The sequence below is a fragment of the Gallinula chloropus genome (assembly GCF_964237585.1).
Source record: "Gallinula chloropus genome assembly, chromosome: 5".
Taxonomy (NCBI): Eukaryota; Metazoa; Chordata; class Aves; order Gruiformes; family Rallidae; genus Gallinula; species Gallinula chloropus.
Window position 1 is genome coordinate 64711001 of NC_140090.1, and position 18415 is coordinate 64729415.

The following is an 18415-nucleotide window of genomic DNA, read 5'->3' on the forward strand; positions in this document are numbered from 1 at the left end:
ATTAGCTGCTTTTTCAGCATACACACAGATCTTAATACAGAGGATCATAAAAAATAAACTTTATTATCAAACTTAAAATTTACACATAAAACATAAGATCTAGACACAAATAATACTGAAAACATTCTCAACCAATAACCATTTTATGTAATTTGGATGATAGTTACCATTGTTTCAAATGCCTTCTTTAAGAATATTTCTTGATACAGACACCATGGTGAGATGTCTTAAGTGATTAAGCTGGCCAGTTTTCAATAAGATTTTTAAATAGGGGAAAACTTATTTCTATAGAAATAACATTATCTAATTATGAATCAGAGACCCATAATTGTAGTGCTTGGGGAAAAAATATCACAGCCTTTTTGAAATATTTAGAGGACATAAATAACTCTTTTACAAGTTTAAATATTTAAAGGCCTTTGTTACTATAAAAAGTTACTATGTACAAAGTGGATGCTATGTAGAAATCCAGCCAGAGGCAAGCATTGACCTCTCAGATTTGGCCACTGAAACCTATGAATTTGGTAGGCAGATTGTCCACAGGGTACACTATGGGGCCTGTTTTCATTGTAGGAGGTCCATTCAGCAGCTGCCAGTCACAGCTCCGAGCCAACTCCACTGTAAATATTTTTAGAAGGACTTTTGCAAACTCTTTGCCCACACAGCTCCTCAAGCCCCCACCAAAAGGAATGAAACTGAACCTAGAGGAATCCTCTGGAGATGGAGACATGAAGCGATCCGGGTTAAAATCTTCCTTGTTTGTAAAGAGATCTGCCACATCATGGGTATCACAGATACTGTAAATAACATTCCAACCTTTAGGGATCTGGTAACCCTATCAAAAGAAGAGATAGGAGACATGAAGCGCTTTGCTGTGTTAAGTAAGGTGAAGTGTCAGCGCAGAACACTGTTGGTGTGCCCCACCTCCCCTTCTGGCTTCCTGCAGGTCACTCAAAGGCAGATAACACTACATAAATGCACTAGTTCTTTACATCTGCATGGAGTTGTTGCACCCAAGCCCCACTTACGTTTAGCTCTAGAGTCTTGAGTGCAATTCGAAATCCTCCAGGAACAGGAGGGCTTAGTCTGAGGGTCTCTTTGATGACACAACCTGTGTACTTCAGCTGCTCTAAGACCTCCATGTCCAGCTGCTTTTCTTGGTTGGGACTGCACAGCAACCCCTAGAAAGCAAGATGTTGCCATAACTTTTATGGATCCAGGGTGGCCAGGGCTCCTAGCACTGCAAAGCAGCCACCCCTCAGCAAGTGGTGTTTTCCTGCCACACCCTAGAAGTAAGGGACCACCTGGGTTGAGGGGAGCCCCATCTGGGACACCTCTCCTGGGGGTACCTGCCCACTGCCCCTTCTTGTGAAATGTCTCTGGGGCAGACACACACCTTCACCTGCAGCTCTTTCCTCACTTTCTGTAGAACATTGTGGTGGAGGCCTAGGAAGGCGATCAGCGACGTGGCAGCACTAGCAGTGGTTTCATGGCCCCCAAACAGCAGCTCTGTGGCAGATTCCTTCAGCTCCTTACACAGAGAACAGAGGAGGGATAAAACAGGCCTTGAACATACTATCTCTCCCAGGCCCACTCTACCATCACAACACCGCATATCACTCCCAAGATGGAGCAGGTACCCAGGGATCAGAATGAGGAGGGTGCTTATGCTCCCTGTGGACACAGCCCTGGTTCTGTGCAACCAGCCTGGCTGCAGCCTCTGCACCCCAGTGCACTACTGGTTTATTTCATGGGGAGAGGGAGAACTTCCTGCTGTCTCCTTTTGGACCCAAAAAATAAGCGTGTTGCTGATAGAGGGAATGGGGAAAGGGATGTATCTGGCCCTTGGATCTCACCTGCATGTTGAGCTGCTCCCCATTGCCCTGGGTGTGTTCCATCAGCAGCTGCAGTGCATCCTTGTAGCCGCCCTCAGGCTCTTTGCGGGCCATCTTGGCACGGATGTTCTCCTCGATCTTGGCATGGATGATGTTGCGTGCCCTTAAGCCCTGACCAGGCAGCAGAAAGAGCAATGTAGAACTCAGGCTGTACAGCTATCCCTCCCCTCCATTCCCTGCTGTCCTGGGTGCAGGGCTATGTATTCCCCCCTCCTCCCAGGAGCCTTACCCGGTAGAGCCCGCTAAAGGGCACATCGATGGGGAGAGAGAAGAGGTTGCGGATCATCTCCTCAAAGGCCTCCACCAGCTGCTGCTCACCATCGGGGCTTGCCTGGCGGGGCTGGAAGCCCAGCAGGATCCTCATGGCAATGCGAAACATGAGGCGCTTAACCTCGGGGTACACCAGCAGGCAGGGCCCGGCAGCGCCCAGCCAGCGCGCCAGGCAGGCGCTCACCTCCTCCTGGATGACGGGCACGTAGTGCTGCAGGGCGTCCCGGGAGAAGGCCCGCATGATCACCTGCCCGGGGGAACGAGGAGGAGGAAGAGGACACAGCCTCAGCCGCTGCGCCTGGGGCGGCCGCACCCGCTCCCCGCCCGCCGTCGGGGCCGTACCTTTTTGCGGTGCTTATGCTGCCCGTTGTGGAGGTTGGAGAGGCAGCCCGAGCCCAGAATGGTGCGCACCGAGGCCGGCCACTGCACAGAGACGAGTCGGTGCTCGCCCAGCAGGATGTGCCGCACGTTCTCGGCGCCCATCACCCGCACCGTGGGCCGCCCGAAGAGGTGAGTCTTGTAAATGAAGCCGTATTTCCTGCGCTTCATCTGGAGGAATTTCCGCCTCTAGACAGGGGAGGGGGAGATAATGAAATAAATTTTTCAAAGCGGGAGAGGAAGAGACAGGGAGAGCAGCTCTGTTGTACCTGGGCACGGGGAAGCCGCGGCTCATCCCCCTCCCCAGCAGCCAGAGGAGGAGCCGGGGCTCTTCTCTGCTCCCCGCGGCATCGTTTCGCCTTACCTGCAGCACCATCTGCAGCGTCTCCCCGAAAAAGGGGAGCCCCATCGTGCCCGGGGGCAGAGGGAGTGGGCAGCTAGGGTCGCGGCTGCTCACGCAGTACAGGTCCCAGAGCTTGACAGCGGCCAGGAAGAGTAGCAGGGGCAGCAGAAAGGTACACAAGGCGCTGGCGACTAGGGCGGAGAAGCCCATGGCTGGGAAGAAAGTCCAGCCCGTCCCCACGGGAGCTCTGAGTGCGGGGGCCGGGCTCGCCGCGGGCCGCCTTTTATACCCTTCCCAGGTTGCTGCCCACCCTACCTTGGTCCGATAAATTAGTTCACCCAAAGTTCATCTTTAATTGCGGATTGCGGTCTGGCTCCTCCCCCCGAAATCTTTAACTATTTGTTTTGCGTGGCGCATCTTGCCCGCTGCAGACAGTTGATGGGGAAGGAAAGGTGCTGCCGGGTGCGGCGGCTGGGGGCTCGCTTCCCGCTGCATCGCGCTCAGAGAGCGGGCTGCGGGACACTGCCGACAGCTGACAACCGGGGGCCGACCGCCTCCTCGGATTTATCACGACGCTCGTTAGAAACCAGGAGGTTGCACCGAGCAGTGTCCCGCTCCAGCACCCGGGATGCCCGCTGCCCGGAGACACCTACCCTCCGGAGGCGCTCCCCGGCCGGTGCCGCTGCGCTCTGCAAGCTGCGGAGCTCCTTCGCCCGCCCGCTGCCGTCGCCGACCGGGAACAGCGAACTAGCGTCCGGAGCCGGACCGGTGCTGAGGCTGGACGGTGCGGGTGCTTCTCGGTGCCGGTGGCGCCCGGTGGCCCCCCGGGCGGAGCCGCAACTGTGGGGTCGCATCGGCGGATGAGTCTCCGCTGTCCGTTGGTTCACCTCGAAGGGCCCGGCTTGTGTTTCTGAGCGGCCACGGAGGAAGAAGCCGCGGCAGCAGTCCGTCTCAGCCTCCCGATGCAGGTTCAAGCGCGGGTCACCGAGGGAAAGGGAGGTGAGCGCGGAAAGGAAACACCTAACCCGCCTTGCCCGGCTCCTCTCCCTGGGATCCGCTGCCTGTCCTCGCTCGGGGGCCTTCGGGGCGGCCGCGAAGAGGCATTGGGCACTAGTCGGGCGCCCTGCCTGCGAGCCACGGTGCAGAGGGAGTCCCTCCCGAAGCCGTCGGGCAGGCACCGGGGGTTACCCAACACGCAGGAGCGGCGACTCCGGCCAGGAGGAGCGCGGCGGGACCGGGGCGGCCGGCGGGGCCGCAGGGAGGCTGCGCTCGCTGGGTCCCGGTGCGCGGGGCTCCATCCGGGGGACGCGGCCGCTGGGGAAGGGGCGCCCGGCGCGGACTGCGGCTTCGAGGACGCGGAGAGAAGGAGGGAGCGGTGGAGCGCTCCGCTGGGCATGGCTGCTGCCAATAAACTATCGAGCTCGCTTTTTTCCTTGCCGTTTCTGATTCCCTTCCTGTTTCTTTTGCTTTCTCGCTCCCAGACAAGCTCAATAAACGCTTGAAGTTGTGTGCGTGTGTGTGTGGGGGGGAAGGTGTCACTTTTAATTATTATTTTTCTGACACTCAACATATCACACAGGAGCCTCCCTCCTTTCACGATGCCTTGCGGGAGCGGGACTGCCCGCCTCCGCAGCCCCTTGCCCAAAAGGGACACCTCCCGCCCCAGGGGGACACTTCCTGGTCCCCGGAGGTGCGCGGCCCCGCGGGGTACGGCCGGCTCCCGGGGCCCGGCCGGCAGTGGCCGGGAGCGCGGCCGCGCCCTGACCCGGCGCTCTCCCCTTGCCGGGCGCTGACCTGCTTGTGACCTACAACACGGACCGTGACATCTGCGTGAACCCGGCCGGCAACCGCGCCAAGTTCACTGTCTATCAAAATAACGAGATACGGTGGCCTGAGCACCGATAATTGCCACAGGAAGGCTTTATTATCTCCCCAGCTGTGTATTCCCCAGCCATCGGCTCGAAAAGAATCAAATGGTAAAGAGTGAAAGGGATAATTAAAAACATCTTGGAAGGGGGTCAAGAAATTAACAGCCTAATATGAACAAACTTTGATTACAAGTAACAATTATTACACTTCATTTGTAAATGCTTTTGTTTATCTGCAAACAAAATCAGTTTCAAGTCTTTTTCTTTTTTTTTTTTTTTAAACTAGATCCATGTTACAGTTTTCAGCGGGTGGCTATGGGGCTCGTTAGCGCTCGGGGTAATTTTTAAGCACGCTGCTGGAGGAGCCCTCGCCCTCCTGTACCCAGTGCTGCACGCTGCAAGCCCAGCCCTGCCTGAGCCCTGCCTGTGTTGGGATCCTGCGTTACCCACGGGTCACAGCCACGCCAGCAGCTCCTGCTAATTAAAGTTAGTCACTGCCACTTGCAGCCACCACCTACTGATTTCACCTCTGATAGCCAGAAAGATTCACCTTTCAGGACAAGGTCAGCAGGGGCAGAGGCTCTGGTTCACTACGGGGTCGACCTGCCAACAGCACTTAACTCAGTCCTGCAGCTCAACCTCTTCCAGATTTGACCTGTCACATTTGGGAGCCACATTTCTGCCCCAGGTAGCATTGTGCTTGCTGCACAGCCCTCTGACAGCTAACAGCCGCACACGCTCTGCTGCAGTGCCCCAGCACTGATGTGCAAGGAGCACTGGCCAGGGCAAGGTCAGTTGTAGCTTGGCATTGAAGCAGGATGGTGACAGATGCAGGGGGCAGGGGAGCTCCCCAGAGCCTTTCCAAAGGGACTGTCCTCATGCCACATTTCTACCCTTGCAGGTGAAGCTGCTGCTGGTTCTTCACACAGCACACTGTGCCACCAGGCACAGGATGCACTGGAGGGACAGGGCGGATGATTCCCCACTGCTTCCACGCAGGAGCAGTAGTGAAGCTGAAAAGAGCTTATAAACATGTTGCAGTGGAGCAAGGACCTGGGTACAGCTGTCTTCTCAGTGCACAACCAACAGGACTCACTTTTATGTCAGAGAGACACCCCATGTCTCAGCAAGGCATGTGGTACTCAAAAGCTACCTGGTACCCTCAGCACCCAGGCTTAGCCCCTGGTATCACAAGATGGACCCACAGAGCTGTTGTCCTGGCACGTTCCCTGGCAGGGCTGGGCTGTGGGAGGTGATGTGGTCAGCCACCATGAGGCCTGTGTCACCTTCCAAATGGCCCCTCTGTAATATGAACAGCATCAACAGCAACCGGGGACTTTGTACCACAAATTGGACATATTCAGAAATGTCCATTTTCCAAATGTTTATTCTCCAATGCCCGCTCCCCTGCTTCATTCAGCCCAATCAGGTCAGGCTGCAGCTGGGAAGTGCATCTTCCAGGGACCCCACAGGGGGCTTCATGGCAGACTCTGAGCAGCAGCACTGTGCTCAGGCACGACATACACAGCTACAACTACCGACTGAATGAGACATCCTCTGTGCCAGCTCTAAAGGGAACTCCAGGAATAAGATTAAATATTTACAATAAAAACCACTTTACACCCTATTATTCTAGCTAAAACTGATGCCATGGATTGGGCAGCCCTGACTTGTGTTTTCCTGTAGAGCCCCCTCCCCTCATCTTCCCTCTTTTACCTCTAAAAACTACACTGTGCAGGATGTTCATCTTGCCTCTCCTTTAACACATCCACAGGAGACAGCCCTGGGACAGAAAAGCTCTGGGAGCCTTAGCTGAGGGCCTGCGAGTTTTCCTCTCCATCCTTGGCGGCTGGAGACCTGTGGGGGACAGGGGCTGGCTGCACCCCCATGGGGGCTACTCTGTTGCCAGCAGCTTCATGGGGTTTTGCCCCTGGGCTGGGGAGGAGGCTCACCCCAGAGCTCAGAAGCAGGACCCTGCAGGACCCTCCCTACCAGCTTACACACCAGGAGGGGGAAAATCCAAAGACCTCTGGGGTTTTGCTCTGCAGGGACCCAGTGCCATACATAGCCTGGGGCAGCAGAGACCTGCCTCCTGCAGCTGTGGAGGGGCATCGACACCAGGGATGAGGGGAGCAGTTTGTCTCTGGGGCTCAGGCCTCGCTGCCACAGCCAGGCTGCAAGGGGTGGAAGTAGAGCTGCAGCCCATCATCAACGGGGTGCACAATGGGCACGGTCTGCATAGTGGGGTAGCTGGGGGTGGCCAGCTCCCAGCGTGCCGTGCTGACCAGCTCGATGGCCAGCAGCTTGAGGATGGCCTGTGCCAGCTCCTTGCCAATGCAGCTCCGCGCCCCGCCACCGAAGGGGATGTAGTGAAAGCGGCCTGTGACCTCCGTCCGGGTGGCACTGAAGCGGTCTGGGTCGAAGGCGCTGGGGGGGCTCTGGTAGACAGCGGCTGTCTCATGTGTGTCACGGATGCTGTACATGACACTCCAGCCTTTGGGGATCTGGTAACCCTGGGGAGTAGGAGAGAAGAGGGGAGGAGAGTTATGTACCAGTGCAGCCAGCTATGCTAGCCGAGGGTGAACAGAGGCTGCTCGAGGACAGCCCCACCACACTGCCCATCTGCTCTGCAGCTCCTTTTGTTTCCAGCCCAGGTGGGACCCACAGAGGCTGTCGGGTGCCACTTGCCCTGAGCTACACTGCAAAGCACTGTGCGCAGACACAGGGTGCTTGCAGGCAGTGGCAGGCAGCAGCTCCCTAGCAGCCCGCCAGAGTGCGAGGCACTTACATCCAGCTCAAAAGTCTGCAGTGCTGTCCTGTAGCCTCCGGAGACGGGGGGCAGCACCCGCAGCACCTCCTTAATCACGCAGTCGAGGTAGCGCAGGCGGCTCAGCTTCTCCAGGCTGATGGTAGAGGGGCAGCGACAGCTCTGCCCTGACTGTGCCTGGAGCTGGGGACCAGTGCAGGAACTGCCCTGGGGGAGGGTGGGCTCTGGCAGGGTGTGGGGCTGAGGGGAGTCTTCCTCTGTTGGGCCTGAGCCCTGTCTCTCATCCTTGCGAGCATCTTTGGCAGTGGGGAGAAGTGGGTCCTCGCTGTCACTGCTCTGGGTGGTCAGGGTGTCCGGGCAGGGTACTGCAGGGCAGTGTTCACACTGCTGGTACAGACTGTGGGACACCAGCTCTTGCCTCATTTTTTCAATCACTGTGGGGTGCTGCAACAGCAGGAGGATCAGAGAGGTGCTGGCACTGGCCGTGGTGAAAAAAGCAGCAAATATGAGCTCAATTGCAGACTCCTGGGAGAGGAAGGAAGGTGACAAGTTTAAATGACATTTTAAACTGGTTGTGATTCAGATTGCTTTCACCTTTTGCAGGTTTTGTCCCTGTGCAGAGGGCCCCAGCCTCCCCTCTGCTCTCCACAACCTGTGCTCACCCTTCTTCTTCCAAGAACTCTGTAGGAGCTGGTCATCCACTTGCCAAGTTACGGATGCAGAAACACAGCTGCCCATTCTCCTTTGCACCCAGCTTTTACCTTTCTGCCCAGCCAGGGGTTACCAACCCGTGTGTTTGTGCAGGAACCTTAGGTATGCTGGCAGCTAAAATGGGTTGCATTTGATCCATTTCCACTTACAATGGACCATTGGCTTGTCAGGGGGGGAAAATCAAACCAACAGAGTCGAAAGCAGAAAGACCTCCCCACTCCAGCAGTTGCTATTGCTGGCAGGGAGCTCTCCTGCAGGCACCAGGGATGCACACACCAGGCAAAGGACTTGCTCATTTTTCAAGCTTTAGAGCATGAAGCACAGCAGTGCTCCTGATAGTTCCACAAGTTAGGAGGTTACCCAGCTCAGATGGACCACAGCACAGTCAAATCTGTTATAACTGCCTTGTCCTGGCTCACAGATCCCCATGCAGCCTCCTGGTCTTTCTGGGACTGTCTGTAGGGTCTATAAGGCACAGCACATGCCAGATTGCAGCACTCTGTGATTGACTTTTGGAAATTGTTTTCTGAAAGTTAAGGGTTGCCCAAAACTAGGTCATGGTATGACACATCTCTGACAGCAAACAATAATGCTCAAACATACAGCACCATCTGAAGGTGGCAGCTGCTCTGTCGCCCTGGCTGGTCTAGAGGCTTTTGCCAAAGTGCAGGTCTCAAGGGCATCTTTGCTGAAATAAAACCTCTGAAATAACAGATCCCTGTTGCCCCCTATCACTCCTGCAGGCATTAGCAGGAATTTGTAAGTTCAAAAGATATCAGGCCCAGATGAAAAGAAATCTATTGGTTCCACCTCTTGCAATTAAAAACCCAAGACATTTCAATGACATGCAAGGAATTTAGGGCAGGCTCTGCGATTTGAAGTAACAGACAGTCCTCATGAGTCTCTGCATCAACTTCTGACAGTGCTGTAACATACATTGTGACACAAGCTGCTGACTTTCCCTCCCTGCTTTTACAAGGCCAGCATATGAGGTGATGGGTGGCAGCATCTTCCCACAGCTTCATCAGTGTCGTCCCTGTGCTACAGCCCAGCTCCTTGTTCTGAGAGGCAGGACCATCAGCGTTATGGTTCCACTCATCCAGCCAGTGATGGCACTACTACATAGGATGGTCTGGGTTTTTTTTTTTTTTAAATCCTTCCAAGGTTTTAAATGTTTTGAAACAGTACTTTGGGCAAAGTGGTATCTTTTTAATGACCTTTGCATTTCGAGGGTCCTGCTGAGTTCATGCCAGCAGTGCAAATCACAGTGAATTTAGGAACATTTATAGGAATCCTGTCCATCAAAATCATTTGAACAAAAAGCAAATTAGTAACTACTGTGTGCTAGTGTGTGGGGTGTCTCTCCAAAATCAGCTACAGCAATGAGACTGGGGCAGCTTTGGGCTTTTTATCAAATTCCACCGTTCCACTGAAGGAAAGCTCAGCTGCTGTTTTATTAGAGTGGAGAAGATTGCCATAATTGCAATCACAGGCAGCCTGGTTTGCAAGTCATTTTGTAACTGTAATGGGCAGCATATGAACACACTGTCATTTGAATCAGCTGCCATGTCACCCTGTGTTGTGTTTAACATTCCCTTATTCCATTTGTGGTCAGAACCAGGGTCATGATGAGAGATCATGTCATTACTTGTGTATAATAACTGAGATTAATCAATCACATTTTGAACCCAGCAATTATTTTTTTAAAAGCAATTATATTATAATAAAATTCTATTTGAACAAATCATATAATGAATAATTATAATACAATTACTTTAGGAATATATGCTTGTTCTAATTGTATCTAACAGTCACTGTAAAGTCTTTCAAATATTTTAGATATAGAGATACACTTTTACAAAATATTTATAAAACATTAGTCTTTAGATAGTTCTCCTTAAATACCTAAATAAACGGTAAAACTAGGTATGCTCAGCACTTTTAAACCACACTAAAATACTTTAAACCTATACTGAGCTGCTGTACCCATGCACATCTGCTTCAAAAGCTGTTACATAAACGCAGTGTCACCTGCCACTCACTGACACCAAGGGACCTGGGGCTATGAAAGTTGCAGTACTAATGACAATTTACCCCCCAAGAGCCTTGCCAAAATACTTTTCAGTCAGTTGGCAGCTTTGGCTCAGTAAGGACTGCTGAGTTCCTCCCTGAGTCTCAGCGATGCACAGTGTTGCATCATAGCAATCTGTGAGCTAGCTGATCTAACTAATGACAGCAGTTAGATCCTCCTGATCAGGAACGACCTGAAATCCCTTATTTCATCCCTGGACCCATTTTGATTTATCACCTCAGAGGTTTCTGGCCTCACAGCCCCGAGGATTATGGTGACATGATCTATATGCCACCCTGTGCCAGATACCAGGGGATGCCTGAGGAGCACAGGACTGGCTTGAAATACAGATACTATCTTAAGACAGTATCGCGGAGGTTACTGAGTGCTCACTGCGGAGCCGTAGCACAGCCACATAACCCAACAGCACCTGAGCCACACTGAAGCCGGGTGGCCCTGGGGAGGAAAGTACAAGAGGCCTTTATTCCCTTTTTAAATACCAGCTCTCTTCTAACACAGATTGATGAGAGCATACAAGCATGCCAAGCCCAGGCTTTCTCACTTGTGCTGGAGTTGGTGTCCTCAGAGCTGGTAAGAGGAGGGGAGGAGCCAGCAGCTGGTGATGAGCCCCCACACAGCCCTCCTCCTGCTCCTCAGCCCAGGTCTCTCAAACAGCCACCAAGTCGGAAGGGACACTGCAAGGGGGTTCTCCTTACCTTTAGCTCCTGCATGGTGAATTCTTTGCCGTGCTCTTTGGCACTGTTTATTATGAAATCCAGAGCATCACTGTCATCTTCTGGGTTGTTTCTCTGCAGTTTTTCCTGAATTGCCTTCTCCATAAACTCATGTAGCATGTCCCGTGCTTTGATTCCCTGCAGGAGGCAGACACAGTTCAGGAGAGCCTTAGGAATTGCCCCCTCTCCAGAGAGACCAGGGGACCCCAAGGGTGGCAATCCTTAATCACAGGATCTGTAACAGCAACAACTGTTTACTCTGTGGCCCAGCCCCAGAGCCTCGCAAGAGGCAGCAGTTTGAGGGGAACTGCTGCAAATTCTGTTGCCTTGCTGTTGTGAATCAGGTACCAGTCCTAAGAAACACTCTGAGAGGAAAAGGCAGCAGTAAACCCATGGTGCTGAGTCCAGAGGCATCTGTGCTGAGAAACCTGTGGTTGTGTTAGGCCCAAAAGAAGCTTGTCCAAAGAGACAAGAAGAGGTAACCTAATAAAACTGAATCCAAGCAGCAAGGCACATCTGAGACAGAAGCAAATGAGTGGCTTCATGAGGGTATAGTAGATAAAGACTGATTAATCACACCCAGGTCATCTCCAGTTGCTTTGCACTCCTGTGCAGCAAAACATTCAGATAAGACCTCACCAAGTCAAGTGATCGGCAATCCCTTTGCAAAGTGGGAGGGCTAGACAGAGTCACAGAGTGTGTGGCTCTGTATCAAGGTGTCTCCTACAAAAGCCAGAAGGACCAAAGATTTGGGATGAAAAATGGCCAATGACAGATGTTGGGAAGAAGATACAAAGGCTGAAATTTGAGGTGGGAAGGATTGGACAAAGAGGGCAGGGAGCAAAGAGAAAGAGAAGGGAACCTAAATGCAGCCAGACAGGCTGAGGCTGACCTGAGGGAGGGCAGGGAGTGATAGGATGGGAAGGTGAAAACTCACACTGGTGACAACCTGCAAAGGGAAACTGATCAGGGGAAACAAGAGCTTTGAACTGGTGAAGAGCAGCAGGGAGGCTGGAGGAGAACTGGAACAGGCTGGATAAAGTCATCTGGTGGGGCAGAGCTCACAATGGAAGTGACAGATCGGGCTAAAAGGGGCAGGAGACCAGAGCTGCGGTAAGGGGAGAGAGCCCAAAGCCAGAGAAGGGAACACAGACTGCAACGGGGGAGGAAGCATGAGACACAGGACCGGGTACTTAGATAAGGAGTGTGGTGATGCAGGCAAAGAGGAGCAGGGCAGCAGGGAAGAAACCACAGGTTGAAGCAGGCAAAGGTGACTGCTCCTCTGCCATGTTCCCCTCCAGGACCCCTCGCTGTCTCTCTGCTGCTGAGGAAAGCAACCAAGGATCTTAAGTCCTCAGCCTTCCCTGAGGTGTGCAGTGCCCACCTTTGTGCTCATGCCCACAGACCCCTCTGCTGTGGGCTAACATGATCCAGGTGGGATGAAATAGGACAGGACTGGACACAATGGACTAACTAATCAGAGCCAGCAGAAGAAACATGTGGGGTGAGGGAGGAGAGGGCCCCTGCCATGTACAATGAACTGGAGCCAGTGCCCAAAGGTGCTGGAGGCCAGCCAGGAACAGGTGAGTAGTGCAGAGAGAAGGGCAGACACCTGGGGTGGGCAAGACACCAGGCCCTCAGACCCAGAACAGGGTGCTGCTGCAGATGTCCTGGCCCGTCAGAAATGTCCCTTGATGGGGCTGGGGACAGGGGGTCTGTTCCCTGTCCCCAGGCAGAGGGAGTGGGGCAGGCAGCAGTACCTTGCGCAGCCCGCTGAAGGGTATGTTGAGGGGCAAGGAGAAGAGGTTTTCCACCAACTGTTCAAAAGTTTTGGCCAGGTCCTTGAACTGCTTTTCCTCCAGGCGGAGCCCCAGCAGAATCCGAGCTGCAATGCGGAAAGTTAAGGTTTTAGCGGAGGAATAAACTGCGATGGAGCCCGGCTCCATGCACCAGCCCCGCAGCTCCCAGCTCACAACCTTCTGGATCCGTGGCAGGTAGCTCTCCAGGGCACCGCGGCTGAACACTCTGGCCAGGATCTAGGAGAAGAAAGGAGGGAACAGAGGCATGTCATTAAAGCCAGGGTTCCACCGAGGCCCAAGGCTGTGCAGGAGGTGCTGCCTGGGCTGCCTGCTTTGTCAGGGCATCCGCGAGGCTCACCTTGCGGCGCTGGCGGTGCAGGTCACCGATGGAGCCGAGCAGGGTGTGGGAGCCCAGGATGATCTGGGTGCTCTGAGGCCACTGCGTGCTGACCAGCGTGTGCTCGCCCAGCAGGATCTTGCGGATGTTCTCGGCACCCGTCACCCGCACTACCGGCCGGCCCAGGAGGTGGGTCTTGAAGACGTTTCCGTACCTTTCCCGCCGGGAGCTGTGGAAGCGGGAACCCTGGGGACGAGCTGCAGGTCAGCCCGAGGCTCCCGCCAGCCCCTTCCCACCCAGTCCCCGTCGCCCTGCGCCTTACCTGGAGCAGCCAGTGCAGGGTCTCCCCGAAGAAGGGCCAGCCCATGGAGCCCTTGGGCAGGGGCAGGGCGCTGGCGCGGTCCCGGCTGAGACTCCAGCGCAGCGCCCACAGGTGCCGGCACAGGGTGACCAGCAGCGCCGGGGCCAGCAGCGCCAGCGCCGCCGCTTCGGGCCAGGAGAGCCCCGCCGGCATCCTCCTCCCGGAGGTCGTGGCGGGCGCGGGGGCGCGAGCGGCTCGGAGGGGCGGCCCCGGCGGCTGTCAAATTCGGGGGGGCCGGGCGGTCCGCGACTCCGCTGCCGGCGGCGGGCGCTCTGCGGCTGGCCCTGCCGGCTGCTGCCCGCCCGGCCCCGCTCGCCTCCTGCTGCCGGTTCGCCCCTCGGCCACATTTATATAGATATTGGCCACTTACGCCCGATCCACCTTCGGAGATGACGTCCTCGCTGCATATTTAAGCAGCGCGGCCAAGTGCGGTGATTGGAGCGGGAGAACCGAGGATGGTGCCTGAGGGGCGCGGGGACGCGGCCAGGGAGAGCTGGGGCGGCCGGGGCAGCTCCCCCTCTCCTGGGGAATGGGGGCCCGGCCCCCCAATCCCGCCCCCCGCCCGGCCTCTCGGGGCGCCCCCCTCCTCTGCCGACGGCGCTGCCGGCCACGGCGTCCCCCGTCCCAGCCAGGCCGGCTCCGCGGCGGGACGGCTGCCCCTCATCGCTGGGTGCCCCCTCTGCCTCGCGTCCCGCCGAGAACCCCCAGCCCCCCTCCGGGCCACTTCCCGTCCGGGAAAGGCAGCGAGTCCCGTCCCGGGCTCCTCCGGCCGGGGAGCGTCCCAGCCCCGCTCCGCAGGCCCCGCCGCCCCGGACTGGAGCGGCAGCCCCTCGGGCAGCCCCTCGGGCTGCACCCCGCCGTGGGGGCCGCCCCCGCCCGCCTGCCCCGGGGGTAAATCACGAAAGAGCCGGGGCGTGTACAGACCCCAAGGAAACCAGCCCTAAGGTGCGTTGTAGCGCGTGAAATTAACCAGGCAAACGGCGAGGTTTGTATTACTGTATTTAGACCGACAATAACTTAAAAATACAGCGAAAATGTACACTATTTTTACATGTTCCATTTGGTTTGTATTTCTTAGACATTCTCTTTTGTGTCTAAAATAGCCAGGAGGGGAGAGTGCAAAGAGACCGGCGGTGGGGCGGAATGCTGGGATGGGTCGGGCGGTGGAAAGCGCATACTGACAAACAGATGCGGCACGAAAGCAACAGTGGCGAATCTGTTCCTTACTGCAACCTGGGGAAAAGAACCCGGGGTCTTACAAAAAGGACAGTTAGAAATAGTAACCCTGAGGACCAAAACTAAAACAAAATGTCACATTAGAAAGAACCCAATTCGTTATTTACATTCACAACCTCAAGATTAAACCCCTTTGGAGAACAAAGCCTATATGCCCTAATGCTAAATAAATATCAAGTCTAGTTCTCAGGTAGTTTTCAGAGGTACTAAAAATCAGAAGATTTTTTTAATACCTCCAGACTACAAAATCTGGTATACAAAATTATGTCCAATCACTTTAAGGCTAATATACATTTAATGCGGAAAAACAATAGGCAACATCTGAAATGCAAGTATCTCGATGCTTTAAAAACATTAAATTAAGATTCATCCAGAAAACAGCAACTAAGGGTTCATTTCTCAAATAATTCCTACCCGGAGCAAAATTTTGGATGCCATGTCTGCAGATATTTAAATAATGTATTTACAGTTCAGCTGTTCCACGTACAATACGATTGAGCTGTTTTTTATTGTACAGTCTCATTTTTCACCATTTGTTTACAATATACAAAATAGGATTCGATCCATTAAAAATACGTACAAAGATTGTTTGCCGAAGACTCCGTGTAGAAGCCATCTGCTGCATTTTTCCTCCACTCAAACGAATGTTCTAACTGATATCACTGTTTGCTTAGTAGAAATAGTGGCTAAGAAATACCTCTTGGAGCGATGAGATACCGTGGATTTAACAGGCCTATGTGTGCTGGGACATACCATTCACTAAACTCCTAAGTTGCTTTACTACAGTCTCTATTAGCTTCTGCTTGTCTCGATCATTCTTCCTGAACTGGGCAAAAATGTTGTTCTTTTTGCTAGAGTCTTTCATTCTGGAGAAACAAAAAAAAAAAGCAAATGACACAGACATGTTAGAAACAACAAAACCCGGACTATTTAAATAGGTTTATTTTGGTTCCTTTTTGATCTTTCTGCTAACAAGAACAGAAAGATGACAAAACCTGCTCTCTGTTTTAAAATTAAACTTCTGCAATGCAGAACTTGTTTTAACAAATACTACTTCACAAATCACCTGCAAGTATTAAGCAAATAGCACTTTGGCTGGAAACTGGCCCTACCAATTGCACCAGGAGAGAAGTAAACCAGAAAACCCATCAATATCATCATCTCCTCCCATGGTGTTCTGTTCACCCTCAAGCTACCCAGTACCATTATTGCTGGGCTGCCGTATCAATGCATTTTAAAACGAAATTCGGGAAATAAACCAAATTGAAGCAACATAATTTTGTAAGAATATAGGCGATACATACCCTCTGTGAACTCTGCAAAATACGTATTCACCGCAGGCCGGGGAGGAGAGAAAACACCGTTAGAAAGTGCCTTTAAATCACGATGTATTTAATGACGTTTCTAAAACCAGATTGGTACTCGGCTGACGGCAACGCGCCCTCCCTTACCCTGCTCTCCCTCACCGCTCGCGGGGCAGCCGAAATGCTCGCACCGGCTTTACCACGGCGAAGCCTCCCGCAACTTTCCTGCCCTAAAGCCGCAACTCGGTATCGCAAGCTGCTACCGGGACTGCGGCGTTCGGCACCGGGACAACGACGCGCTGCCCTCGAGGTCTCGCCGCCGCAACTCTCGGGTAAGGCGGCCCCGGCCCCGCAGCCGCCCCGTGGGTGCCGGGCTCGGAGCGCTGCGGCGCCCGTCCCTGCCCCGCGCCCGCCCCGCCGCCTCTCGCATCCCCGCGGCGGCAGCCCCGGCCCCGGCACTTACTTCTCCAGGAGCGTGAGGGCCGTGCTCGGATTGACCCGCAGATATTTCGAGGTGGCCTGTCCGTAGTCAGCCAGGTACGTGGACCAGTCCCACACCATGAAGAGGTCCAGGAGCTGGCGGGGGGAGATGCGGGTGAGGAAGCGCGAAGCGGCTCTACGGGGAGGACGCGCCCGCACGGCCCGAGCCGGGAGCCCAGCCGACAGCCCCTTCACCTGCCCATTTCCTGGGAGGCGGCTGTGCAGGTCCTAGGAGGGGATGCTAAATGGTTTCACGCTTTGCTGTTTCAGGAGCTCACTCTACCGTGGGGATGGAGAAGGGGATACTTTTCCCTGTTGCAGCTCACAGTAATTTAAACCAGAGGTTCAGGTAGTCTCAATTAAGTGAATTAAACACCCCCTGCTGCACTTTCCATGGTGACTGATCCCCGTGACTCAGCCCCAAGCCCTGGGCACACTTTGGCCCCAACAAACCCTGAACACTTAGATGGGGAAACAAAAAGCCTCCAAGCACAGCAGTTTTGAACCGGGCCTTGGACTCATACTCTCAGAGCTACTGTTGAACAGAACAACCTGCTTTTACAAGCAGACACAATACCTAACCTCCAGCAATCAACATCCTTGCAGCCCTCCAAAGCCTAATTCCCCTCCGCCATCACGGTGTGCAGGCCAGGCACAGGCAGGGTGCCCTGCCCAGGGCCAGGGCACAGGCAGTCTCACTCAGTGGAGCCTTTCCTACAGCAACCTGTGGGTCAGCAGCTCTTGGTCCCATTGACAGCAAGCGTAAGGCAGCCTCAGCTTCTCCCTAGCAGCTGATGCCTGGCCTCATCCTGCTGCTGAGGGGCTAACGTGGGATTCTTCTCAGGCTGCCCTGTGTTAACCAAAGCCACTGTTAAAATAAGTGTGGGGAACCATTAGCAACACTTTGCCCCAGCTCAAATGTTCACTTTAAACATTTACTTCTGTGAAATCAGAGGAGAGCTGTTATAGCTGTAATAGCTGGCTGCAGCAGGCACCTGCTCCTCTGACTCCTCAGAGTATCCAAGAGCAGGATTGCATCTTGGACAGCCTTGTTTTACTCAAACTTCTCAGCCTAATAAAACATCACAGGTCTCTGGTAATGCACATCCCCAAAATTATAACACCAACTTAATTACAAAATAAAAGAAGACACTTTACAGCTTCAAATTTGTATGCTTGCTTTCTCCATTTTTTCTACATCCTTGACCCTTTCTTATGTTATTTTAAAGGAAAGTGTCTAATTTAAATAAATTATTTTCTAATTAACTACTCCTTCCATACTTGTAGTATAGTGTATAAATATAGGTTATAGGCTATAAATAGTAACATTTCCTGACTTTATAACAGACTTCTGACACAGCTAGTGCTCTGTCCTTCCAAAGTCCTCCATGGACCACTGCAAAGCGCAGTGACATCTAGATTCTGCATTTCACTACCATCTAACTGAAAGGTGTATAAAAAGCAAGGAGTCTCTTTCATTCCCTGCTGGCTACATATATGTGATAGCCACCAATGTCAAATGCAAATGGTTCTTTCCCTAAAAGCGCTTTCTCAGGATGGACACCATCAATTCTACTGAGCTGGAGAGAAGACAACGTAACATGCCTTTAGTCACTGAGCAGACAGGCTTTGTGAAAGCCACAGCCTTGCTGCTGCATGTTGCTCACCCCCTATTACCCGTGTTGCAACAGTCAGTAGTGCCCAGTCCTCACAGAGGCTGTATGACATGTTCAAAAGCATGAACAAAAGAGTGGAAAAATGGGACAGGCAGACACATAACACACGCTGGGAGGATAATACTGGCAACTGAAGGAACCCAAACTATATAATCTGGAGATTTCATATTTCCTCTCTCCTACAG

The 18415-nt window shown here is 53.5% G+C and overlaps 3 protein-coding genes across 4 annotated transcripts in view; all 3 read right to left on the minus strand.

Moving 5' to 3' along the window:
* Window positions 1-493: 493 nt before the first annotated feature.
* CYP26A1 (cytochrome P450 family 26 subfamily A member 1) lies at window positions 494-3096 on the minus strand (the record flags this gene model as incomplete). Its single annotated transcript, XM_084265387.1, has 7 exons — window positions 494-835; window positions 1029-1181; window positions 1397-1531; window positions 1857-2006; window positions 2125-2412; window positions 2508-2732; window positions 2908-3096. 7 exons carry the CDS (start codon window positions 3094-3096, stop codon window positions 494-496), a joined length of 1482 nt encoding a protein of 493 aa, XP_084121513.1.
* A 3808-nt stretch (window positions 3097-6904) lies between these two features.
* On the minus strand, window positions 6905-13687 carry CYP26C1 (cytochrome P450 family 26 subfamily C member 1; the record flags this gene model as incomplete). The annotated part of the gene is made up of 6 exons (XM_084265461.1): window positions 6905-7267; window positions 7543-8046; window positions 11020-11175; window positions 12798-13073; window positions 13195-13419; window positions 13496-13687. 6 exons carry the CDS (start codon window positions 13685-13687, stop codon window positions 6905-6907), a joined length of 1716 nt encoding a protein of 571 aa, XP_084121587.1.
* Window positions 13688-14522: 835 nt separating this feature from the next.
* The window catches only part of EXOC6 (exocyst complex component 6), a gene marked incomplete at its 5' end in the record, with an annotated part of 91557 nt that continues 87664 nt past the window's right edge, over window positions 14523-18415 (minus strand). The window contains 3 exons of one of the 2 annotated variants that reach the window (XM_084264757.1): window positions 14523-15636; window positions 16075-16086; window positions 16538-16650. In XM_084264757.1, coding sequence (XP_084120883.1) covers window positions 15504-15636; window positions 16075-16086; window positions 16538-16650 — 258 coding nt within the window. In that variant the 3' untranslated portion in view covers window positions 14523-15503. The remainder of the gene's footprint in view (window positions 15637-16074; window positions 16087-16537; window positions 16651-18415) is intronic. The other variant, XM_084264758.1, reaches the window with a different exon arrangement.